Source organism: Podarcis cretensis (genome assembly GCF_951804945.1).
Source record: "Podarcis cretensis genome assembly, chromosome: 13".
Classification (NCBI taxonomy): domain Eukaryota; kingdom Metazoa; phylum Chordata; class Lepidosauria; order Squamata; family Lacertidae; genus Podarcis; species Podarcis cretensis.
In genome coordinates, this window is record NC_137182.1 from 37,771,999 (window position 1) to 37,797,876 (window position 25,878).

Below are 25,878 nucleotides of genomic sequence, written 5' to 3' on the forward strand. Positions count from 1 at the left end.
GCAGACCTCCTCCCCTCAGCGCCGCAAGATGACTTTTGACTGACAGGACGAAGCGTCGAACGCCTCTTGCTCCCTCCCCGCCTCTTCCTGCTTGGCCGCCGGAAGGAAGAAAAGGCAGACGGAGGAGGAGACGGAGACGGAGGAGGCGGCGGGCGCCATTTTGGAAAAGCGAGAGGCTCCTTCTCCGGCTTTTTTGCCAGCGCGGAGACCCAACAGCCTTGCAGCGCTTCCCGCTTCTCGCTGCGGCGCCGGAAGGAGAACAACGACGACAACAAAAAACCCCGAAAAGCCGCCCCGCTTCGCCTCCCGTCGCCACCACAGCTGCGGCGAGGCCGAGAGAGCCGCTTCCGCCCTTTATATTTCCCTCCGCCCTGTTAGGCTGAGGGGAGAGAGGAAGGGGGGGAGGGGGCGAGACCCGGATGAGGGAAGAAGCGGCCGACTGAGGGAGGCAGGACGAGGCCGAGCGGAGTCGGGGAGAACGAGGTTGGCCTGCGGTGGGCAGGCCGGGAGGGGGACCCCTGAGTTTTGTGGGGGGCTGCCAGTTGGCCGTGGGAGGGGACACAAGGGCAGGGGGTCTCCTTCGCCAGGGAAAGGAGGGGGCGTTGGTGGAGACTTGGGTGGGGCGGGGTAGGAGAGAAAATACTCTTCACTTGGGGTACTGTTTTTAAAAAACAGCCGGGGGGTACACAGGATATTAGACCCCGGCTTTGAGGCGGCAGGGTGCCTCTGCAGATCCCAGCTCCTGTTACTGGGAGGGCGCTTCAGAGGGAGATCCCCTGACTTTTCACTCTTGAGGATTTTGGCATTTCGGAGCCTCATTCCTTGCCCCCTCCTCTCGCCCTGTCCTGGGCGCCCTAGAAGTGGGCGTCGAGGGTGCCCAAGGGGCGTCCCCAGGTGGCGGCGGTGCCTCGAGCGGGATGTTCATCTCGCCCAGTTAACTTCCTTTGTTTGGCCTCTACTTGTGGAAAAGAAGAAGAAGAAAAGGGGGCGGGCAGTCGCTCCAGCAGAAGGTCGCCGGGGGAAGGATTGGTTTCGGCTGCCGGTTCCACGGACCTGAGGATGGCTGCCAATCTAGGCGACCAGCGTGCCTCGGAATGGTGATTGCAGCGGTTTATTTTAACTTGGTCGGTGGGGTGTCATTAAAGGAGGAATTTGGGATGCGCCGAGTGGTTTTAAAATGCAGAAGGTTGTCCACTGTACTTCTGGTAACCTGATCTGCATTTGCTTCCTCATTCTATGCTCATAACAATGTTGCTGTGTGGCAGGAATAATACGAAGCCAGCTTTTCCAGGCTGTAACACAAGCTGTTATCTCTCATAACCTAAAAGGGCTAGGAATTTGTTGCTGTTAAATGATCTCAACTCACCAGATGAGTGTGACTAAGGAAATACATTTGTTTCTAACACTGAAATTCCATGTGCCTAAAATTCAAACCCAGAGAAGAATTTACCTTCTCTCCCCTCCCCTCCCCCCAAATCTCAGGAGGACTAGGGAAGACCCCTGCTGGATACCTCTAAGTGCCACTGCTAGTTAGCATTGAGCTTGACGGGCCAGTGGTCTGGTTCAATGTAAGGCTGTATTATAGGTTCAAGCATCAGGTGGAGGAGCAAATTGAGATCAGTTTTTATGTGGCTGGATAGGCTTGTGGAGGAAAGAAGAGATACTGATCAGAGCTCAGAAGGGGTTAGGTCTCTCGCAGATGAAAGCTTACAGCTATAACAGCTTTCTGGATGAAGGTAAAGTCTGAGGTCTTGGCTCAAGATTGCTGGTCCTGGTTCTGCAGAATGAGAAATCAAGTTTAATCCCACAAAATTATGTGTCACATAATAGGAAATTGAAGTGAAACCCAAATACTGTGTACCAAATTTGTTGGCTAGCCAGTGCAGAAGAGATGCATTTGGCATAGATGTTTTCACAAATTTTATGGTAACTGCCTGCTGATTTCTCACAGGGGAAATGTGGATGTTAAGAAGAGATAGGACCAGTGGCCAGCTATAACAGCAGTAGAGTTGTATTTAGGACACATCCCAAACTAAACATGCTTTTGAGACTTTGGTCATTGAGATCATAATTTCACCTTGTGACATCATAATGGCAATGATTTCACAAGTCTGCTGGTCTTGCAGAGTTGACTATAACAGGACAGGAGGAATGAAAGTGAGACCAGAGTGTCAAATGTATAGTACTTACCTTTTTCAGGCCTCTGCTTTTCCTTTAGTCATCAAATGTGGGTGAGTGTTGCATTTCCTCTGCAGAAAGTTGTCCCTGGGGCAATAAAAAAAACCACTTTGTTATCATTTTCATTAAGGTTCTTTACGTTTTTGGGACAAGTTCTGTTCTTGAGTTGTTTGTGTTTTCTTTCCTTTTAATCGTTGTTGTAACTATTCTTGAGAACTTGGTTATAGAGCAGCATATAAATTCCTGTGCTAAATGAATGTTTTCTTTAAGTATTTCTAGACTACTTTTTGTGCCTGTGGGCCTTCAGAGCATCTAACAAATTTAGAAATGATTGAAAGTCAAATGCAAACAAACAAATAAATCAAACCAACCAACAGCAGAAAAGCTGTCTTGTTTTATTCTACTTTGGAGTCAAAGCTTGTCTCCCAAACTGTTGCTGGACTACAGCTTCCATTGTCTCTTACTTTTGGTCATGTTGGTTTAGGGTTGAAGTTAGAGTTGAAGTTCAGCAACATCTGGAAGACCATAGGTTAGCCACCCGCTTTCTAGCAGGAAAAAACATGGTTTAAGGCAAGCTTCACAGCAACTTGCCCTGTTGCTAGGATTGCCAGTCAAATAGTTGGTTGTTGTCTGTTGGCAACCAATTATTTGATCACAGTCAGATAAAGCCTAAGTTGGCACTATGTGGGAATCACCTTTTATTATTGTGTCACCTATTAGCAAAGCCCGGGAGTGAGGGAGCTTACCCATGTTTAATCTCCCATAAGTGTAGCCATCTTCAAACAGGAACGGAGTCATCACTGGCAAAGATAGCACCCTTGGATCACCAGTAATTTCAACTTGATTGTAGCAGAGACCAGTCTGCCTATTTTGTGTGATTGGCTGTCTGCTCTGTCAAGCTCCTGTGTGAGAGAGGTCTAGAGTCTAGAAACTTGTACACACTTATTGTGGAACAATAACCTATTAACTAATTTGTTTCTGTAATTAGTATACATGCCAATTTTATGGACAATTTAAGGTTTTTTTGTTCTAATACAGTTAATGTTTAAAAAATATATGCCCATTTTTTGCAAATACTTCACCAATCAGTTCACCTGGATCTTTTTGGACTGATCAAATGCCCAGCCTTACTTTGGGGAGCAAGAGTGGTCTCAAGGGAACCAAGTAGAAGGACACAAAACCTGGTGTGTTTGTGCGTAGGCTACAGATGGTCAACATAGAAATATGAGATTGCAGGCTAGTAGCTTTTATGGAGCTCATTTCAATGTTGAGTTGAATGTTGTCCTGAAAGTAAAACAAAGACTTTGCCTGATCTTGCATAGTGATTATTTACAAGTAATCCTAGTTCAGATTAGGATATAACTTGTCTCAAATCCAAGAGGTGGGGGGGGGCACAAGGCTTTCAAAAGGGAGGAAACAGCTGTCCTCCAGTGTCCATTTTTTCTGCATTTGCTGCTTCAGTCTTTGAACTGGTCTGATGTCACAAAGGGCCTCTATTGGCCTTGTGAGTCAGCTACCTGGCTGCATGTGGTGCCTTCTGTTGCCAGGGCCCTTTAGCTGCTGTTGATTTGAAAGGGCTTAGTCAGCCTTGGTCTAAATTACTGAGAGTTTTGAACACAAAAGGGGAGCCTTTTTAGCCTCCATATCTGGGCCACAACTACTGTCATCCTTAACTATTGGCTATGCTGGCTGGGGCTGGTGGGAATTGGGAGTTTGACAACAAATGGAGTGCCACAGGTTCCCCCATCCTGGATCTAGAAGGCCTTAAACTTCAGTGTTGATGCTTCTGATTGGTGGTAATGTGCCATGAGCATCCTGGTCACACCTTCTGGATGCTGATCAATTGAATGGTTTCAGATGCTTTAGCTGTAAAGGAATAGCTTATGAGGTAGTACTGTGACATGAACCTAGTATAATTTACTTATGTGAGACTCTCTAGCTGTGAATATTGAGAGGATTTGGATCTGGGTTCAAATACTGGCTCACTGGGTCACCTTGAGCGTTCAGTCCTGTAAATTTAGAAGAATGATCAAGGAATGGCAAACATAGAAACTGAAAACACTGCTCAATTAAATGTTTTTTTAATAATAATAATAATAATAATAATAATAATAATGGGCTGTGTAATAACTGAGCCTGGAATTCAGTAATCTTTCATCCCAATATGTCACCTTGTAGGGCTCCCCAGTACAATCTGGGCAACGGGAGCAGCAGAGAGAATGGAATGGAAGGCCCCATGCATGAGAACCCCGAATGGGAGAAGGCCCGTCAAGCACTAGCTAGCATTAGTAAGGCCAGTGCTGCTGCTGCCTCTGGCAATAACAAAGGTGCCACCAATGGACAGGCTAATGCACAGGTAAGAAGGTTCAATATTTCTTCAGCTGCCTGGAAAGGCATCTTGGAGGTTGCAGAATTCTTTGCCAGTTTTCATAGTGTGCAAGTCTGCTTTTGACAAACCTTTGGAAATGTAATCTTAACTTGCTAGCTGGAACTCTGCCCAGAAGCCAAAGGGGAGGCTTTGGCCAAGGCCCCATAGCCTAAAGTATATAGTAACTGCATGGAAATGAGCATGAATGCTACAAGTGTTTTGTTGGTATGTCTTCCATAGTGTGAAGAACAGATTCTTCTTGATTTGGGGAGGATGTAGACTAGGCCAGGAGCCTCAGCTTTCTGGGACAGATTTGGTGTCTGCATTATTGGGACTTTGGATCCCTGGGTAGCATGATTGTATTACTGAACAGACAGATACACACACAACCAAATCTGTCATTCTGAAACTAAGGTAGTAAGATCCTGGAGCGATTGGACAGCTAGCCTAGCTCCTATGTCAACAAGGTCAAACAAATTCGCGAGCATCCTTTTATGATATACATTTGTGCTCTTTTCTTCTATAGTATGCAGCCCAACAAGGAGAATCCTTGCAGCAGCAACAACAGCAGCAGCAACAGCAGCAATACTACCAGTGGTACCAGCAGTACAACTACCTCTACCCCTATAATTACTATTACCCTATGGTAAGTAACAGCAGCTGGCCGGCCTCCTAAGCTCCCTCCCAGAATGCCTGTTCATTGTAACTCCATTTCTTCAGTTGAGAGACATCTGCAGCAGGGATCCTAGAATTTCGGAAGGTGGGGGGGGCAGGAAGGGAAGGCAGTCCCCACCGCATCAGTTGGGCTTCACCTATGCCCTCCCTCCATCCTGTACCAAATCAACAGGGTAATCGCAAAGCAAACTGCAGAGAAGGTGTGCCACAGAAGCATAACTTGCTGCTGGAGCTGTTTATTTCTGCAGTTTCAAAGCAATATTGAAGCAAAGAGGTCTTTGGATGTCAACATGGATAGAAAGCTTGTTGAGTGAAACCCTTTGGTTTTGGAGGGCAGAAAAGGCAGAGCAAGAAAAAAAGCCCTTTGTTCAGTCAAGTGAGATTCTGGCCACCACTATGAACTGCTGTATAGAAGGCATGGGGAAGTGGCCAACTTTTATATTGCATGTGAAGTGCCTTCTTATGCTGAATATGTCTCTTCTGATATGATTCCATGGCTTGCCCTCCTACAGAATGTCTACCCTGGGTATGGCTCTCCTGGACAATATGGTGTTCCAGGTTCTTACTCTTCCACAGCATCCCAGCAACCACCAGTTCCTGGACAGCATCAGGGAAACATGAACCAGGTAATGGATACCTAAACTCTATTTAGTTTCCCCCTAAGTAATTTCTCCAAATACTGTCTTATCTCTTACTGTAAAGAGCTATTTTAGCTGAAGAGGGCTTGGTGGATTACAGAAAGGCTGTTGGGTGATCTGTTCTTTCGCTGCCAATAGTAAACAGCTTCTCTGGAAAAGAGGGTGTTGCCTGTATTAAAGGCAGCAGGAGGAAATGAGCTTTATTTCCTTGCCTTCCCATATGTCTAGCCAAACTTGTCTGACTCAGACAAATTCTTTTGGGTGTGATGCTACCATGGATGTGGGCAAGGCCAGCTCTGTATTGTGCTGTGCAGTTTGACTGTATGACTTGGGTTTTTTGGTGTTTCAAATTCTTGCTTCAGAAGTTTGAGGTGATGGTAGTTAATGAGTGGGGTGTGATGCAAAAGAAATACAGCACATAGAAACAATTCTGTGCAGCCAGGGGCTCAAAGCAGATTCTGACTTTCCTTCCCAGTTCTGAGAGGCGATGGAAAAAGGGAGGCCAGGGTTCTAGGTTTTCAGGCAGAAGTGTGAAGCCATCGTGTATTTGACGCCTGCCTGATTTGAGGCCTTAATGTTTACTGTCCATGAATGTGGCTTCCAGAGAATGTGATGGTGCCAATCGTCTTTTTCTCTCAGCCTCCAGTCCCAGGCATGGAAGATGGAGGGATGTCCTACCCAGGCCAACAGCAACAGATGCAAGTCCCCAATCCCCCGCAGTCCCCTATGCAACACCCCAGCCATCCTTCACAACATAGCAACCATCCCATGGGCTCTGGGGGGCAGCAGCAACAGGGGGGGCCTCCTGGAGGGCCACACTGCCAGCAAAACCAGTCATCAAACCAGTACAACCAGCAGCATTCCTACCAGGATGCCGCCAAGCCCAAGAAAGGACACCAGCTGTGGAACCGCATGAAGCGTGAGTTTCTAAGGGCCAGGGCAGTAGCAGCAGCAGCAAACATGGTGCCCTGCAGATGCTTTGGAAGGCTGCTTCCACCATCCCAGACCCCTGGCTCCACTAAGTGGGGCTGACAGAAGTTCTGGTCCACAACTTTTAGAGTGTTTTTGGCAACCCCTGCACCAGACTCACATCATAGGTTGAGGGAAGAGAGGATGCTGCAGACATGTGGATGCCGACCACTGCTCCTCTTTGCTGGATGGTGGGCGCCCCTTATGGAAAAGCCTAACGAAAGCTAAGAAAGTCAAGCCTTGTCAGTTGCTTGAAATGGTACTAGAAGCCACTGAATCCAGCCAAGAATTGTGAACTGTTGATACCATTTTAGTAAAGTTTTAATATATGAGCTTGGACTCTTGAGAGAAACAAGCAGCTTCTTTTCTGCATGCATGCATATTGTTACATACCACCTTTCCTCCAAGGAGCTGAGAGTCATGAAAATGGTTCTCCCTCTTCCTGTTTTCCCCCCTCAAAGCAACCCTGTGAGATAGGTTAGGCTGAAAGACGGTGACTGGCCCAAGGTCACCCAGTGATCTTCATAGGGATTTGAATCTAGGCTGTCTCCTGTCTTATTCCAACACTTTTTTTAACCACTACAGCACACTGGTTCTTGTGCAGTGTGGATTTCCTACTGCAGCCCCTTGAATCCTCCAAAAAGCTGCTCTTTTGAGTTGGGAGCCTTCTAGACCCGCAGGGTTAATGACATGAGGGAGCTTGGAGGGGAGAATCAGCAAGATAGGGAACCCCCTTGGGCAAGTTGAAGCCCTTCCCAGTCACCCAAAAAGCTCATTCGATCAAAATTGAGATAGTTGCACTTAGGTGTTTGATGCAGTAAGTTAGCTTTGTCTTTACTCTTGTCTCACTGATTTCAATGGGAAAGAGATTTCTTTTTTCTTATAAAAGACCTGGCATCCAGTCCTGACTAGTTGGAGTGCTTGCTGCATTTCCAAATAGTTAAAATACTCCTTTATTGCTGTACTTTCACTCAAAGGAACTGCTGTTTCTCTCTAGTTTTACAGAGATGAATGGTACCACTTACTGTCTGTGGCCACAGTAATTAATAAGTGTCTCCCTTATGGCATTTTAAGTCTGTGCCTGGAGGAGGCTGAAGGCCAAATTCCAAAAAAGAATCACCACAAAACCCCTCTCTTTCCCAACAGAAGCACCTGGGTCTGGTGGTCTGAAATTCAACCTACCAAAACGCCCCTTTGTGGTAACAAATCAGAACTTCAACTCCTCAGAGCAACAGCAGCAACAACAACACAGCAACTTTGGTTCCCAGCAGAATTCTGAGAAACGCCACAATCACAGGTGTGCACAAGTTCCTCAGTTTTTCATATTTATGTTTGGGTGGTAGGCTCTCACATTTCTAGTAAGGGGAAGGAAACTGGGATGGTGGCAAGCAAATCTCTAGGTTGCAGAAATCCCCTTGCCTGTGGCTGTGCTTTCTGTGTGGGGGGTGGGTTTAGTGTCAGTGATTGTTACATATTCCTGGGAATACTTCACTTTGGTTTTGCACGTTTCTAGACTTCTAGTTCTAGGAAGAGGCTGGAAAGCACCTGGTTTCTTGGTTTCATTGTGGGGTTTCTGGGAGCACACATTCTTGCTGCCACTATAATTAAGATTATGCACTGCTGAGTTTCTTGTAACCCAAGGTTTCTGATTCAGAACAGCAGTTGATGTTCAGCCTGTAGAAATGAAGCACCTTACTTACTTTGTATCTGTTCACTTCAATCCAGCCCAGATTATTAAATATACCAGAGATTTCCACATCATGGTCATATCTGGTCCCCATTTCACCAATTATGATGCCATTATGCTAGGAGGGAAGCCTGGGAGCAGTGCTGCCTTTTGCTTGGCCATCGCTGCTCTTGGACTTTCACTATAATATCTCACTCTCAAATCTGTGTTCTTACAGTACAGAGGTGTACATGCAAAAATGGGAATCTCTGGTCCGCAGCCTGAATGCAGCCCACTAGGCCAGTGTTTCCCAACCTTGGGCCTCCACCTGTTTTTGAACTACAATTCCCATCATCCCTGACCACTGGTCTTGCTAGCTAGGGATGATGGGAGTTGTAAGCCAAAAGCATCTGGAGGCCCAAGGTTGGGAAACACTGCACTAGGCCTCTCATTCTGGCTTGCTGTACTTTCTCCCCACACCCTTCCCCTCACTGAGCCTACTTCTGTCCTTCCTTGAGAGCTCCAACTAAGTTCTAGCTGCCACTGCCTCCTTCCTCATTGAGAAGCACTCCAGGCATGCTCTGTAGCCAGGTGTTCTTTGCAGCTAGCTAGCACCTTTCAGTACTAAATGAGAAGATTGCTTAAAGGCTTTTTGTGTTTCATTGCTGAAGCCTCTAGAATATTCATTTCTTTCTGGAGGTTGGTCCAGTTCCAGCTGATGCATTCATAGGAAGATGTGGCCTTCAAACTGTTGGTGAGATAGTGTTGAAAGAGCTAAGTTCAGTGAATTTCAAAACGAATTTGGCTCGGAAGAAATTACCATGCAATATATATTAGTCTCTTTCATAAAAACTTGGGACTGTGTTGGTAACGCTTCAGAGAGGCCATACCCTGAAGAGTGGCATGAGTCTTAGTGAGGGTTTTTTTTCTGTTTCTGAATGCTGTTTGCTGCTATGTTTGCCAGCCTAACACAGTTAGACGTAGTCTGAACGTATATAATAAATAAGATGGTGTTTTCCCAAAACTTTGGCTTTTTCTCTGCTTCCTACTTAAACATGGCAAAAGCCTTCAAAGTGTACTGAAGGCCTAAATAAAGGGCTTAGCATGACTGAGAATATGTTACTGGAGCCTTGAAATATAAATAAAATTTTCCTTGCAGTTCTTCAACGGGGAAGCCAGAAGACTGGCCACCAGACATGAAGGAGTACGTCCAACGCTGCTTCACTGCCTGCGAGTCGGAAGAGGACAAGGACCGCACTGAGAAGCTGCTCAAGGAAGTTCTACAAGCCAGGTTGCAAGATGGCACTGCCTACACAATTGACTGGAGCAGAGAGCCACTTCCAGGGTAAGTAGCTGCAAGGCCAGGCATGTTACATAGGATTTCTGATTTCAGACTTGGGAGCACTGATCTTAGTTGCTAGTTTTGCTGTCCTTGCTATTCTGAGTGAGATCCAGGGCGTTTGGAGAGAGGCATGTTGGGGGCCATGGTTTTTCATGGAAGATTTTCCTTGAAAGGCGCATGTGGGTAAATATTTGATTGCATCCAGAGCACTTATCAGTCCCATGCTTTCTCTGCAGCTTGGGCCGAGACAGCATGGCTGAAAGTCCCAAGAAGAAACAGCAGCGCTGGGAGGTGTCTTCTCTCCACTCACCACGGAACTCCATGCAGTCCAGCCTTTCCCAGCAGCAGCAGCAGCAGCAGCAACATCAGGTGCAGCAGCAGCAGCGAAGTGCTGGTGGCAACTCTCAGCCACAGCGTGGAGGAGGTGGAGGGGGAACGGGGGCTGGTCGGACTCGCGGAAATGGCTTTCCCACCAAGTTTGGAAACCGCAATGTCTTCATGAAGGATAACAGTTCATCCTCAAGTGTTGATTCACGTTCCAGGTCACGTTCCTCATCACGGTCTCCCAGCCGCCACTTCCGACGGAGGTAAGTAAAAGAAGCAAAATGGGAACAGAGACTGTCTCCTAGAGAGCCAGTGTGGTGTAGTGATTAAGAGCGGTAGTCTTGTGATCTGGGGAACTGGGTTTGCATCTCCGCTCCTCCACATGCAGCTGCTGGGTGACCTTGGGCTAGTCACACTTCTCTGAAGTCTCTCAGCCCCACTCACTTCACAGAGTGTTGTGGGGGAGGAAGGGAAAGGAGAATGTTAGCCGCTTTGAGACTCCTTAAAGGGAGTGAAAGGCGGGATATCACATCCAAACTCTTCTTCTTCTTAATGTCCTGCACCTGCATACAAAACTCACACTGCCCGAATACTGAATGGGTTCAGTTCTCTAGGACAGGGCACATCAGGAGCAGGTGGGACCCAGCGTGCTTCACATCCTTGTGAGTCACGTCACCAGGTCATTAAGGGGTGTGTTGGTTAAGTGGCATATACTGAACATCAACAGAATTGTATTCGGTGTAAGAGCTAGAAAATTTAAAAGGAAAATTAGTTCGGCTAATTTGTAAACCAGGTTATTTTATGATTGTACAAACAGCCTTAAGGTTCGCAAGAGCTAGTGGGGCAGGTGTAACATGAAGCTGATTACAATATAGGACCTTGACTTGCATAGAAGAGTTAAGAGATGAAACACATTAACTTTCCTTCTCCCTCTCTCAAAATAGTGATTCTGATTCAGACAGTTCCTATTCAGGCGCTGAGTGTCGCTTGGGTGGCCGCAGGAACACCCAGAAGAACCGGGGTCGCGGAGGCCACATGGAACGAGGCAGGATGAGAGCTCAGCGAGGGAAAAGGTAGGTTGGCTGGGTGGAAAACCAAAGTTCAGCATATTCACTGGCTGCTTGCGTGTGATTTTTAGATTAGCTGTGAGGGGTTACCATGTTCTGTCTGATCCACAGAGGACCTGGGTATTTCCCATGAATATCATCAGGGGTGACCCTTTCATTTTGGTCTCTGCAGGCATGATCAGGGCCCTTCCAAGCGCAACCGGAAGCGCAACACCATGGACTATGAAGATCCTGAGAAAGAGTTCAAGAAGGAGCGGCGGGCAGCCCGCTTCCAGCATGCGAGCCTTTTCAAAAAACTGCGCCTGGAGCCCCTCATTTTGCAGATCAATAGCCTTGACAGCACTGGCTCTGATGGACTCGACTGGAACGAACTGAAAATTGTGGGCACCTGCCAGGAGATCACCAAACATTACCTGCGTCTCACTTGTGCACCGGACCCCTCTACTGTCCGGCCTGTGTCTGTGAGTAACCCTAGGCAGTGGAGTCTTATCCAAGAGCTTACTTTGTGTCTTCCTGCTTTTCCACCTGGACATACTACCTTTCTGTGTTTGTTTCTGGGCCTCGGCCACTGATAAAATGATATGGGGCAGCTGTTGTACCTGTGGAAGCTTTTCCTGGTGCCCATAGGGGCTCCTCCCCCTGCTAAAATTAGGCGTAGAAGAAGCATTTTATTTTATTTTTAGCTAATAGAGTAGTTTGTGATGTGTATGTATATGGTACAGGAGCCCACAGGCCAAAGAAAGTTATCAACTCTTATCAGTGTTAAAAAGACATCCAAGCAAGGGGGGTGGGTGAGAAAGAGGGAGGTGCATACATCCAAAACCCCAGGAAAGGGTTTGCCAGACAGAGGAGGAGGAAAGAGCAAGGCCTCATTCACATGCATAAGGAAAAGAGAGTACACTGGTCCCACTGGGGGGTAAACCAGCTGGAACCCATATGGCTCCTGAGTGGCAAATGGAAACATAGAACATAATGATGGCAGGATCAGGGTGCACATATTTTTGTAAGGAGCAAAGTACTGTTTTATTGAATAGGAACTGTGTTTACCGATAGCTCCCTTGATTATGATGGTTATTAATTTGAATGGAAATTGCGAAATAAAAGTGCTATAATAAACAAGCATGCTGGCCTGGGAAGGGGGGAAACCCTTTATTAAAACTCAGTGATGCCAGGTGCTGCAGCCTTGGTAGCAATTGCCATTGCTTTCTCACCCAGCCACCACTCAGCACCCTACGCGCTCCTATTCCAAAGGTGTTTCTCCAAGGCTGAGCAGCTTTGTCAGCTAATGCTTGGCAGAAGTCTCTTTAACTTAACCTTTTATTTTATTTTTCTCCCAGGTGCTTAAAAAATCATTGACCATGGTGAAATCTCACTGGAAAGAGAAGCAAGATTATGCCTATGCTTGTGAACAGATGAAATCCATACGGCAAGATCTCACTGTAAGCTTTCTTGAGGCACTGAATGGCAAGAGGTGGTGAGGGTGGAGGGCTTTGCCGTGACTGTAATAGACTTGACCGGGCAAGAGATCTTCATCTATTGACTTGCTTCTTGCCAACAGAACTTGTTATTTTGGCAAGGGAATTGGTGCATTTGAATTCTCCATAATGGGTGCCATGTCTCCTGATTAGTACATGCGTATTTGTAGGTTTTTTGTGGGGTGGTTTTTTTTGGTGCAAGCATGAAACCTGGTACCAAATACAGTTTGGTGTCCTGAGATTCTGCTTCTCTTTTTTATAAAACTAGATCTGGAAGTGCTGGCAATGAGATTTTTAGTGAAATTATCTGAAACCAGAGGTGGAAAGAGCAGCTTTCTGCAAATAGCTGGACTGTTGCGTCAGGGCCTTGGAAGTGTGCAATTTATGCAAGTCACAGAGGTCAACCCAATTCTGTGCAAGACAAGCTGTATTTCTGCAGTTCAATGTTTATGAGTGTTTCCCTGGTTCTGTACTTGGCCGTACCTTTACTTGTGTAAGGAACACTTAAATTAGGCAACTTTTTGTGTTCCTATGGCTTTTAAGCCATGTGCCCTTTGTGAACTGCTGTGTTACTTTATGGGTTGAGCAGCTCTGACATAATATAGGTGGAGCAACAGCTAATAGCAGTTTATTCATGTTAGCCTTCTGCCATAGGCTGTTTTCTCGTTATTAAGTACTAAGAAAGGAAACAGCTGTTTGAAGCTATGTGAACAGCCAAGGTGAACTCCAAATGCCCCTCTGGAAGCCCCCCAAGGTGACACAGGCCTGCCGCTTTCTATAATCATGTGGGAGCTGCTTTCACCAAAGGGCCTTGCATCCACAGTAGCAGGTGGCATCAACAGTAGGGTAAAGCTAGTCCAAAAAGGTCCAACTTTTTTGTTTAATGTAGCTTTCGTAGCTTTCCAAGTTCTAACATGGGTTGCTGCTTACTTTTGAGGGTGGGGAGCGAAGGAGATAAATTTGGGGGAGCCGTATTAGAGTTGTCAGCAGGAGGTAACAGATTACCTATATTATCTTTTGTGTTGGTTTAAAATACCTGGGCTTCCAAGCCGCCTCCTTGGCTTGCTAGCTTGCTTCATTTGAGTTATCGGAACACTTTCATGCTCTTACTTTGTAATTTCTGCTTCTGGTTTGGTTACTGCCTGTATCCGTGAATCATGCAAGAACAAGGAAGGGAAAATCAGGTTGGCATCAATGCCTTGTAGAAACTTCTATTTGCCAAGGGGCAGTGTTATGAGAGCATTTTATGCATGGCCAACAAAGTCTCTCCACCCATTGCAGGAGGCTGAGACATGTCTCCTAAACTTGATAGCTTCAGAAGCAGCCTGCACTTCATTTATCCACGTATATTCCAAACTTTCCTTTCACTGTGGGAAAACAGAAAGGAATTCAGCCACTGATGAATATGTAAATACTTACTGACCTATAACTGCTTGCTAACCCTCTCTCTTGCCCTGCTCAGGTTCAGGGAATTCGTACAGAATTCACTGTGGAGGTCTATGAAACCCATGCCAGGATAGCACTGGAGAAGGTAAGAGCCAATGGGATGTCACAGCTAGAATGGGGGAGATCCAGGTTCAGATCCTTCCTCAGTCATGAAGCTCACTGGGTCATCTTGGGCCAACCACCATCTTGTAGCTTAGCCTACCTCACAGGGTTGCTATGAGGAGAAAAGGTGGGAGAACCATGTACATAACCTTTAGGTTGAAGCAATCACCCGACCCAGAACTAATTAGCTTCAACAATATTGCTTCATGGCATTTCTTCAGACCATGTCCCAGGAAATGTGTTGCTTGCCCTTTTCAGTAGAGAAGAGCTATAGTGGCTACCACTCTGTCAGATGCGCCAAGGTATTCTCAAACTGGAGAATCCCTGCTTTTTCTTTTGCAGCTTAGTAAGGGGGGGGGGGAGTATATGTCACTTTGTAACCTTGGAGAGTTTCTTGCATCTATTTAAAAACAAGAAGATGCCTTGGGGAAGGACATAGGTGCCTTGTTCTCCTAGTTAATGTGTTGCCAGCATAGTGCTCATGATCACACATGTAGCCTCGGAGATCTTCTCTGGCACCCACAGGGTCCTGTCCTCTGCTCCCTCACCCCAAAATCAGGTTTGAAAGAAGCCTTAGTGAGCCAATGGAAGCCTTTTTCACATAGAATTGTGGGGCAGGGGGCAGTTGGGGGTTTACAGCCGGGGAAAGGAGAAATGTTGTGCAGGTGGGGTGCCCATGGCAGTCTCCAGTTTGCAGATGTGCCCAAGAGCCCAAAAACATAACTCCTGGCCTATCCTCTGCCTTTTTCCTATCTCCTTCACCTGTCACATACTGATTGTTTCCCAGTTTGTTTCATAAAATATTTGTAAACTGAATTATATCTAGAACTTGTTGCACGCAGAACTTGAGGGAGGGAGGTGCAGGTGTGTGAGAGTTCCCAACGCAGGTAGCCCTTGTGGCACAAAGAGTTTCTCTCTCTTACACTAGCCAGATGAGAGCCTGTGAGGATTAAGGGCCCATTCACACATTCCACTGGAGGAGGACAATGCTAATTCAGGGAAGGCACAGAGCCTTTCTGGCTTGGTGAGGTTGGAGTACACAACTGCTAAGTTTGTATCTGGCTCTAGGAGCGGGAGGGGTGTGTGGCAACTTGAAACAGTTCCATAATAATGGGAGTATCTTCTCTAGGGTGACCATGAGGAGTTCAACCAGTGCCAGACACAGCTGAAGTCACTCTATGCGGAGAACCTCCCTGGGAATGTTGGAGAATTCACTGCTTACCGCATCCTCTATTACATTTTCACAAAAAACTCAGGGGGTGAGTGCTGGGGCTGGGAAAGGGAGGGGTGCATGGGTGGAGAGGAAGACCTGTATGGTCATAGCTTAATCTGAATTGACCCTGCAGCAGTTTTGTGGTGAGGCTGCCCATATTACTTGTAAATTGCAATTAGAAAACCAATTCCTGTGCATTGCTGTTTAGCACATTTTCCTTGAAGGGGGGAAGTGGATGCAGGAGTCTCTGGTAGTTCAAGGCTAGTCTGCTGAGTTCCTCTGGCACTCGGGGATCCCTTTTTTGTGGCATTTTGCCCGTGAATGTGTCCTTGTAGCCACTGTGCCTGTAGGCGGAAGATGCAGTCACTACACATTGGACTGTAGTCTGAGACCCATAAAGAATTCCCAGCCCCTGCGCCTCTCTTTCCCACAGCCTGCCCCTGCAAAGGCTAGTGTTCTTTCAGTCAATGCCAGTCCTAGAAAGATGTCAAGCATATTGCTAAACCTGCTTTCAAAAGACTGTAAAGCAAATAAAGGCTCCAGACTATTGGGAAAGAAGAGCTTAAATTCTTGACCAACTGTGTTAATAGACTGTGCCAAGCCAAGCATGCTTAAATGTAGGCGTAAAGAATAGGGAAGGTTATAGCATGAGAATGAGTCTTGATGACTCTGTTTTCTCCCCTCCAGACATCACTACAGAGCTGGCGTATTTGACGAAAGAGATGAAAGCGGACCCCTGTGTGGCACATGCGCTCGCCTTGCGGGCTGCCTGGGCCCTGTCCAATTACCACCGCTTCTTCTGCCTGTACCGCCAGGCACCCTGCATGTCTGGCTACCTCATTGACAAGTTTGCTGAGCGAGAGAGGAAAACAGCCCTCAAAGCCATGATCAAAACGTATGTGAAGTCAAACCAGACACTCCTGGGGACAGGGCTGGGGAGGTGACTCACACTTGCACCCTTCTCCTGCCTCTCCCCTCTGCCCCAACTCCCTTGTGGAGCAAAGAGGGAGACTTAAGTCCCCTGTAGCTAGAGGCGGGTAAAAGGGGGTTGTGTTTCTGCGACTGTAGCTTAGAGGGCCATGTCCTTCACAGGTAAGTAGGAAGATGGCTTAAGCCACCATTGATCCCTTGGGTTTTAAATACCAGTTTGGCTGTGAAACACGGACCAGGTTGAGGACCCACTAGGGCTGTTTGGATTCACTTAAGAAATCTAAGTAAATTTAACAGCTGAAGTGCTCATCTTATTTTTACTTGATTCCGGAAATACAGCATTGAGATTTTATTTGGGCGCAAGAAGCAATAAAGAGCCATTGCCCCAGACAAAAAACAAAATTGGTGTATGGGAAAGAAATAATAATTAAGGAGCAAACCTGTGAGATATTATTTTTGTTGCTGCTGCTGCATCCCATACCTGAAGAGGGATGGAGGCAGGGTAAGGAATAGGACTGTCCCATGGCACAGTGCCAGCCCTGGTTCAGATAAAGAGAGCTGCACAAGAAGGCAGCCGCTTGCACAGCTATCATTTGTTGGAACTGGAAGCTCTGGGCCTCACTTGGATGTGCATCTGAGCATGGATGCCATCTATCTACACTGTTGCTTTGAGTGGGATGCAGCCTTGTTGCATCCTGATAGGAAAGGAAATCTGAGTGTGCATTGCACTGAAAAAAGGGCTTGCATAGATGGGTGGTATCTGCTCACATACGCTTTGCATGCTCCTTCAGTTTACGCCACAAGCCTTTAAAGTGCCAGGGGGGTCTCTGTCTACAGGCATTTAATAAAATGGTTGTCAGGTCCAAAAGCTTACCAAGCACTGTGGTAATTAGTGGTAGTGGTAACTGCCCATTAGTTCAGAAGTGGCGCTGTGGTCTAAATCACTGAGCATAGAGATTGCCAATCAGAAGGTCGGTTTGAATCCCCGTGACGGGGTGAGCTCCCGTTGTTAAGTCTCTGCTCCTGCCAATCTAGCAGTTCAAAAGCACGTCAAAGGGCAAGTAGATAAATGGGTACCGCTGCAGCAGGAAAGTAAACAGCATTTCCGTGCGCTGCTCTGGTTTGCCAGAAGCGGCTTAGTCATGCTGGCCACATGACCCGGAAGCTGGCTGCAGACAAACGCCCGCTCCCTCGGCCTATAGAGTGAGATGAGTGCTGCAACTCCAGAATCGTCCACGACTGGACCTAACAGTCAGGGGTACCTTTACCTTTACCCAAAAGATAGGAAGCAAAAATAGATGGAGGACTTACAAGGTGCAGCACTTGAGGGTAGAGCAGTTGCTTTGTCCATATTTAGGGAGTTGAAGGAGTAAATTTTAATTATGTGCAAGGTTGTGAACGACTAATAGGATTCCTTAGAACAGCAAGTTAGTATGTTTTGTCATAGCATACTCTTTCCTACCCCGTTTCCCAAGATCTCTTTCTACGATGTCACCCTTTTGACAATTGGTACAATATAAAGTCAATTCTACTTTGTTGTAGGAGAGTTCCCTGAAGTGGGTTTCTTCTCCCACTTGCTCCACAGGCACAGCTGTGTACATTTTTCTAAGCTTTTCCTTCCACTTGGAGGAGAGCCAGTACCTGCCCAATGCCAGTCCTGACTATTCTGCATTTTCAGGATGTGTGGGCGCTTCATCACTAACTTGCTGTTTATCTACCAGTACAGTCTAGATGACTCTTTCCTCCCTCCCTTGGGTGTAGCTAGTTGCCTCTCTGTATGTTTATTACCATTGCATTGGGGTGTAGGGGTAGGTTTAATTTTTGTTTGTCATTCATAACTTAGGACTTACTATAACCTGCAGGCCTCCTGAATGTGCTTCTGAGCAAAGATAGAATGCCTCAGTTATTGCATATCGTCATAATTCTGTACACACACACAACTTCATGCCAGCTGAACTTTGTCTCCTCTTCACAAATTAAGCAGCACATTGAAAGAAAGCCCATCCCACAAGGACCCCTTCTTTTCAAACTCTCCTTAAAAACAACCATGAGGGTTAGGCGCTTAAATACGAAACGCTCTCAAGTGCAGTTTCTTCACGTTGCCAGGGTAGCTAACGGTAACTAATTGCATACTTAGGGCAGGATTCTGCTTGTCGTCTTAGCCTGGCTTTCATCTGCTGCCTTTTCCCATTCACCAGTGTCTCTTTTTATCTCCCTCAGTTTCCGCCCGGTGCTTCCAGTCTCCTACGTTGTGTCAGAGCTGGCCTTCGAGAGCGAGGAGGAGTGCCAAGCCTTCCTCGCAGCTCTGTCCCTTGTGTATACTAGTCCCGACGCCACCAAGATTGACTGCAAGCAGAGCTTGGCGGTCCTGGCCAATTTCTGAAAGTATAAGGCCCACTTCCCCGCCCTGCCCCGTTTTTAACCTATGTACATATGTATATATATTTATACATATATAAAACCAGATTCAGTTGGCTGCTGTGGGCATGCCGGAACCTAGCTGTGCTGCGCCTCTCCCGCTGTCCACGCCGCACACGGAGCGAAGAGGGGTAAGATCCAAGGACATCGGATGGCGTCTGAGACCACCAGGAACGGAGAAGAGCAGACAGTTCAGTCTAACGATTGTGTTTTTTGCCAGCAGTGGGGTAGGGAGGTGCTGGGGAATACGTGAGCATCAGTTTATGATCAGCTGTTTTTTTCTTCCCCTCGTGTCAAGATGCATGAGAGACCATAGCTGCAAGACCTCACCCATCACTCATTGGTCAGAAATGGCTGAGATAAAGGGTTGGGGAAAGAAACAGGGATCTCTAAGTGAATCACTGGGAGATGCGGAATTAACTGCTGTCTCCTTGTGTTGCCGTCCCTTCACCCTCACAAGAGTGTTCAGGAAGCTAAAATGATTTCTCCCTAAGCTACAGGGGATCCCTTTGTCCAGATTTTTCTAAAACCACACGAGTATCTTTACAGAGGCGTAATTTCATCTAGATTCCACCTGGGAAAACACTTGAGAAGTCAGCGGTACATGAGAACTAACGGTTCCCTTGTGTAAATATGTGGAATGATGATTTTGTACAGAAGCTACAAGTTGTAAATAATGCTAGGAAAACTCTTTGTTTTCTAAGAGGAAAAAAAAATATCTGTGCTTTTCTACTTTTATAATGATGAGTTTAACAGATGGTTTTCTCTGAAGATGAAAAATCCAGGTTGTTTTGTGTGCGCATTTTGTGTTCTCCATTGTGCTCCTCAAAAACTAACGCTGTCTCAGTTTTTTCCTCTTCCGAGCTACGGCCTGGCTCCAAAAGAGCATGAGAGGGAGAAAGAGAGATGCCACCTCTCCAGCCGATCAAAAAACCAGCCTGAGGGGGAAGAGCAAAGCAAAGCCTGCCTTGGCGTGTTTCCTACCAGTTTCAGTGACTTTTTCCTGTGCAGAGAATGCAAAAGACTTCTTTGTAAATTGCACCTCATTGTGGATGTGGCGACGTAAAGAGAATCAAATCAAGGCAGTAAGAAGGAACCACAGAGGAATTGAATCAACACACAAGATGATCCTTGCAATCTCCTCCTTTTCTATTGTGTTCTGGAGTTGTCATGCTCAGTTTTTTTTTAATTGATTTATTTATTTTTCTCCCTCTGTCCTCAGTTCTTTACAGGTAAACTCAGAAAATGCACCACCCCATTTCCACTTTTCTTCCTTCACATTGTTTCAATTTTGTTTAAAGTTTTGAAAGATTGTCCAATTGTCTTTCTCCCTTCCCCATTTCTCTCTCTCTCTCCCCCTTCTTTCCCACCCTTAGTCTCTAGCCTTCTCATAATCCCTTCCCCACCCTCTCCTTTTCTCCTTTGCTCTAATTCCTCTTTTCTTTCTCTCTTTATTTTTGAACATGTGTAATTTTGGGATGTTTTGGCTTGGGCTGGATTTTTCAAAGATTCCTTTTTCCTTTACAGAAACCTCTGAATCTTTTTCCAACTGACTAAAGCAAATTTTTGAAAACAAAAATCTGTGTTGGTGCCTAAAATTGAACAGGGGGGCAGTCTCTAGGAACGAAACACAGGAACAGAACACATGCAAAGGGAGATTAATCTCTAGCTTGTTTTCATCTGCCCCCCAGAAAGTAACAGGCAAGGGGTGTGTGATTGTTTAGTTTTGCTGACCTGCAAAAGCTACCATACAAAGTGTTGGGACAGGGGAGAGAGGAGGAGGTTGTTAGAGGAACATAGGTGCCTACAGCCTTTCTGAGCTAGTCAGCTGCAATGTTTGCAGATTTCCTCCTTACATGGTACAGTAGAGGGACAGTGGCCTGCAGTCCTTGCCATTTAGTCATGACAAACATCCATTGAAATCAGTACAACTAAAAGTGCACAGTTGAGTGACTTTCTTCTCAAAAGGTCTTGGTCATGACTAATGGTCAAAACAAGTTTATCTGCATTCAAAATCTTGCTTCATTTTGTTACCTAAGGGAGGAAAAACGCCATGTCATCCAAGCCACTTCCCTATTGTGTGTCCCTGTTGTCTAAGTTTGGTGTTCTCATTCACATGGAAGTTGTAGCTCCCAGTACCCCAGTGTATTTATGCTCTAGTCTACCAGATGTACCTTGCCTGAATAAATGGGGAAAGGACACCATAGTTCCTACTGTTGCCTCAAAATAGCTTAATGCAGTATGAGTATAGTATCCTTCCTCTTAAACCCCTTCTGTAGGTGGCCAGCCCAGGTTATTCAAGGCTAGTTCACCATCTTAGCTGTGTTCCTGCTGTTCACAATAATACAATTTACAGGGTTATACCCCCTTCTGTAGAGTGGATCTTGACCGCAAAGATGCTTACCTGCTGCTTGATAACAATTGCCTCAGCAGAGGCAGCTCAGGCATAAGGCAGGGTGGTGCTGCTACCTCAGATGCATGCCCCATCTGGCCCTCTGCCAGCAGCAGAGAAGTGCCATTGCCATTGGCACAGATTTTGAACAAAACCTGTCCATTTGAGGTAAGATCTCGCCTGAAATCAACACAATCTTGCCCAAAATCAAAGGTGCATGGTAGCAGTAGCAGCAGCATGGCAAAACTTACTGTTTTGCCTCGAGCAGCAGAAGAAGAGACGCCACCCCTGCCTCTCAGTATAGATCTATTTTCAGAACCGTGGTGTAAAACCCATCAGTCTGCCTACCTTTTCCAACCTCACACAAACATAATGCCTCTACAGCCTGTGTTCCTAAATCATTAATAGTTGGAATCCATGAGGAATCTGCTGGCAACCGTAGATCTGCCTTTGCCCGTGGGATCTTCACCATGGTCAAGTGGAACTTGTCTTTGTCCGGAGGAGGAATCACTGCCAAGCCCTTCTTGTTAAAGGCATCCTCCAAAGTCTGGGCCAGTGATCCCAGCCCAGGCGTAGGTGCTGGTGACAAGTAAAGCACACGAGAATGGAAAGCTTCAACCTTGTGGAAGGAGAGAAGCAAGGCGGGGGGCAGCAGGCGCTGGCTGTTGTCTTGCAGTTCCTGGAGTGCCGTAACAGCTTTGCAAATGTGTTCCGAGGTATCTAAGTGCAGCAGACACAGTGTGATGTGCAGAGTAGGCAAAGGGGTATAGAACTCTTCTAGGTCTGGCTGAACCTCAGAGAGGGCGCCTTGGAAGAGTTTCACAGCTTCCCAGGTCTCTCGACTGGTGACTTGGATAGCTATGAAATGGGTGGGACGCTGTTTGCGATGCGGAAGGTATCCCACCTTCCCGCTCTGCAAAGCCGTGTTTTCCTCCTCTTCCACTATTGGGTCATTTTCCTTTGTGATGCTGAAGGCATCCAAATTATCCAGCTCATCCTGTCCGCCAGCTGTCTCGGCCACCTGTTTTTCTCTGGCTAAACCATTGACCGCCTCTTCTCCGCTGCCACTAGCTGCCCCTGATCCAACGCCTCCCAGCCCCTTTTCTCTGTCTCCATTTGAAGGATGGTCCTGAACCTTTCCCTCAATGGTTCTGGCTGCCTCGTCGACTTCCTTCATCACCTCCAAGATGGTTCTCCCACTTCCTGTGGACCCAAAGACGTCGTCTGTGCGGCTCACCTTGTCCCACACCATGCGAGTCTTGTATTTGAAATAGTGGATCCTATGTTTGGGGATAGCTAGCACGCCAGGCCCGGCTGAAGCCAGGTCTTCCCAGGAGAAAGCAGCAAAAGGCTCTTCCAATACCCCCAAGAACCGATCCAGGTAACCAATAGAAAAATGTTCAGCAGGCAGCTGGGGGTCCCAGAGGAGACGAGAGATAACATCCTCCGCAGTCTTCATGGGGGGCTTCTTGCCTTGTGGAGAACGACTGCGGTTGGATCCACCGCCTTCTGAACGAGGAGCAGCTCCCATGTCACCAGGGTGACTATTCCGGCAGCGGGAACCAAACCGGCAACGACCTTCTAGGAAAAAGCGGCAAGGTAGGTCAATTTCGGCAAGGGATTGCTCAGCTGGAAGAGAATCGGGGGCCGCTAGTAGTTCCACAGGGGTATCAGAACAGAGGTCAGTGGGAGAGTCCTCAGGGGAGGGAACCAGTTCAGCCATAGCTAAAAATGGGAATCACTCTGTGGAAGAAACAAAATTATTTAGAAGACGCAATTTTTACTGTAACCAGTTCTCACATTGTTCCTGGGACAATATCAATAGTGGGTCATGAGGGTAGCTGTAAGGAATAATCAGAGCCTGGGAAGTGATATGCTGTCCCTGAAAAACGGGAGTGAGATGAGGGACCAAGTTTGCACAGGGTGCTGCTGAAGAGTTGGAATTATGAACCAGGAAGTGTCTGGTTTAAATCCACCCGCACCTGTGAGCACAGCGGAGGCAATATTGACATGCATTTACAGGCATGTTAGGTGGATGGCTGAGCAAATACATGTGAACTTTGAACACTAGGTGGGAAAGGAATGTGGTCAAACACATCAACAAAGATGATGACAATTGGTTCTGGAAAGCAACTGGAAAGCAATCTCTCTCCCTTAGTTGTATCTTATGAAATGTAGGGGCTTGAACCAGGAAGGGATTCTCTGCCTCAAAGTCACCACAACCACCTTAAAACAACAACACCTGGGGAGGCGCCTGTAAGGCTTCAAAAACAAGAGGAGGTGCGACACTGCTCACCCACAAAACCTTGCGTTCAGTGGACTCTTAGATCAGATTTAAATTTTATTACATATATATTTAATGATCGCATCTATACGCTGACATTCAACCAAGAGTGATTTGCCCCCCAAAGCTGCTTACTTACAATTAGTATCAAAATAAAAGAGCAATATAATATGAGAGATGCGGCTGGTGGAGGTGATCTTGTCCATTGTGAAACAAGATAACCACTCCATGTGGTTGGGTAATGTTTGCTCTTGTGCTCTTCCTGGAAAATACCGGTGGTGGTTGTTTTAAAGAAAGGAAAAGATGTGATGCACAGGGACAGAAGCACTTGTGCGCATGCTCAGAATGGTAACAGTAGAGGGAGGGGTAAAATAACAGCCCTGAGACATACTAGCAAGGTGTGTTAATCGTGTGGCTGGCAAGAGGCAGAATTGAAAAGAGAAACCGGGAATGTGTGAGATCACGAGTGAAGAGCAGGGTCCATTTAGGCTAGTAGGGTGGAAAGCAAGGAAAGCAGCTGTAAACCAAGACAATGACAGGTGGAGTCAACTAATTCAAGCCCCCCCCCCCTTCTCCTCCTGGTTTAGTTCTACAAAGGGCAGGAGGAACAAACTTAAAGCCAGGGCCATGCCCTGGACTGTTTAAGGAAGAAAGAAGGCAAGTGGAGGCTGGCTGAGGGCAGACTGAGATTGGTGGGTCAGAATAATAATATAATAATAATATTATTTATACCCCGCACTCTGTGCTGCTCCCAAAAGAATATTAAAAACATGATAAAACATCAAACATTAAAAACTTCCCTAAACAGGGCTGCTTTCATACGTCTTCTAAAAGTCAGATTGTTGTTTATTTCGTTGACATCTGGTGGCAGGGCATTTGCACTAAAAAAAACCCGCCACTACCTTAATGCCCCGTTCGTCTGGAAGCTCTCTTAATGGAATGAAGCAAAGCATTTATGGGAAGCTCCTCCTGTATCGACTCAGCATGCGGCTCGCTGTTGTTGTTTATTTACTACCTGCGCATCCCACCTTTCCCTCCCACGCGCTCAAGGTGATCAACCTAAGTCCCCCCCCCTCGCTTAATTCCCACAACAACCCTGCGAGGTAGGTTAGGAGGACAGGCAGGCACCGACTGTCCAAGGGTCAACCGGTGAGTTTCATGGCCCAGTGGGAGGATTAGAACCCAGGTCTCGCAGCTCCTAAATCGACCCTGAGCCTTAAGTAAAGAAAGAAAGAAAGAAAGAAAGAAAGAAAGAAAGAAAGAAAGAAAGAAAGAAACGGCAGGCGAGTTAAGGACGGGGCGAGACACCACTTACCGTGGCCCGACAGACTTCCAGGGACTTCGTGGGCTGGGCGTGCCACTCCCCGACTCTGCTTCCAGGAGCAACAGCTCAGCGCCGCCGCCTCCTCGCGTGCAACGGGCTTGTCTTCCTGGACAGAAGGAAGCTCGCGATCCCACAATCCCTCTCTGTTGTCATTATTTTTTTGCCAAGTGCTGCAACCATTTGCACCTACAGCCAGCAGAGGGCGAAGGCCGCACGCTTTCCTCCCTTAGCTTTTTATTTTGAAGACGCGCCGCGCAGGCTCGAATCCTTTCACCGGGGTTTAATTTGCGCTGGGACTCGAGCTTGGCGCGCAGAGGAGGCGGCAAGGGGGGGGGGGGAGAAGGAAGGAAGGTGCCCCCGAGCATGGGCAGAGTGCCATTTCTTCAGCCTTGAGTTGTTGTTGTTTAGTCGTTTAGTCGTGTCCGACTCTTCGTGACCCCATGGACCAGAGAACGCCAGGCACTCCTGTCCTCCACTGCCCCCCGCAGCTTGGTCAGACTCATGCTGGTAACCTCGAAAACACTATCCAACCATCTCGTCCTCTGTCGCCCCCTTCTCCTTGTGCCCTCCATCTTTCCCAACATCAGGGTCTTCTCCAGGGAGTCTTCTCTTCTCATGAGGTGGCCAAAGTACTGGAGCCTCAGCTTCACAATCTGTCCTTCCAGTGAGCACTCAGGGCTGATTTCCTTCAGAATGGAGAGGTTTGATCTTCTTGCAGTCCATGGGACTCTCAAGAGTCTCCTCCAGCACCATAATTCAAAAGCATCAATTCTTCGGCGATCAGCCTTCTTTATGGTCCAGCTCTCACTTCCATACATCACTACTGGGAAAACCATAGCTTTAACTATACGGACCTTTGTTGGCAAGGTGATGTCTCTACTTCTCAAGATGCTGTCTAGGCCTGTCATTGCCCTTCTCCCAAGAAGCAGGCGTCTTTTAATTTCGTGGCTGCTGTCACCATCTGCAGTGATCATGGAGCCCAAGAAAGTAAAATCTCTCACTGCCTCCATTTCTTCCCCTTCAGCCTTGAGTAATTACACCCAATTCCCACACTCATGATAAAAAGG

At 46.9% G+C, this 25,878-nt stretch overlaps 2 protein-coding genes and 1 long non-coding RNA gene across 5 annotated transcripts; 1 reads left to right on the top strand and 2 right to left on the bottom strand.

Moving 5' to 3' along the window:
• The first annotated feature begins 795 nt into the window (after positions 1-795).
• LENG8 (leukocyte receptor cluster member 8) lies at positions 796-20,390 on the top strand. Of its 2 annotated transcripts, none has more exons than XM_079950374.1 (15): positions 796-1,097; positions 4,357-4,534; positions 5,073-5,192; positions 5,734-5,847; positions 6,499-6,778; positions 7,975-8,125; positions 9,654-9,839; positions 10,073-10,423; positions 11,105-11,233; positions 11,400-11,688; positions 12,565-12,666; positions 14,165-14,233; positions 15,380-15,509; positions 16,151-16,358; positions 18,614-20,390. In XM_079950374.1, exons 1-15 carry the CDS (start codon positions 1,060-1,062, stop codon positions 18,774-18,776), a joined length of 2,508 nt encoding a protein of 835 aa, XP_079806500.1. In that variant the 5' UTR covers positions 796-1,059; the 3' UTR covers positions 18,777-20,390. The 2 variants fall into 2 exon arrangements, with proteins under 2 accessions (XP_079806500.1, XP_079806499.1); XM_079950373.1 differs by lacking the exon at positions 796-1,097 and adding an exon at positions 1,990-2,231.
• On the bottom strand, positions 1,612-4,346 carry LOC307201336. 2 transcript variants are annotated; one of them, XR_013832677.1, is made up of 3 exons: positions 2,925-4,346; positions 2,191-2,265; positions 1,612-1,777 (listed from the first exon to the last, which is right to left on the bottom strand). It is a non-coding gene; the product is annotated as an uncharacterized lncRNA (long non-coding RNA). The 2 variants fall into 2 exon arrangements; XR_013832678.1 differs by having other exon boundaries at positions 2,191-4,346.
• LENG9 (leukocyte receptor cluster member 9) lies at positions 19,977-24,937 on the bottom strand. The gene is made up of 2 exons (XM_079950407.1): positions 24,803-24,937; positions 19,977-22,946 (listed from the first exon to the last, which is right to left on the bottom strand). The coding sequence occupies exon 2, from the start codon at positions 22,924-22,926 to the stop codon at positions 21,499-21,501; it is 1,428 nt and encodes a 475-aa protein (XP_079806533.1). The 5' UTR covers positions 22,927-22,946; positions 24,803-24,937; the 3' UTR covers positions 19,977-21,498.
• Between the last annotated feature and the right edge of the window lie 941 nt (positions 24,938-25,878).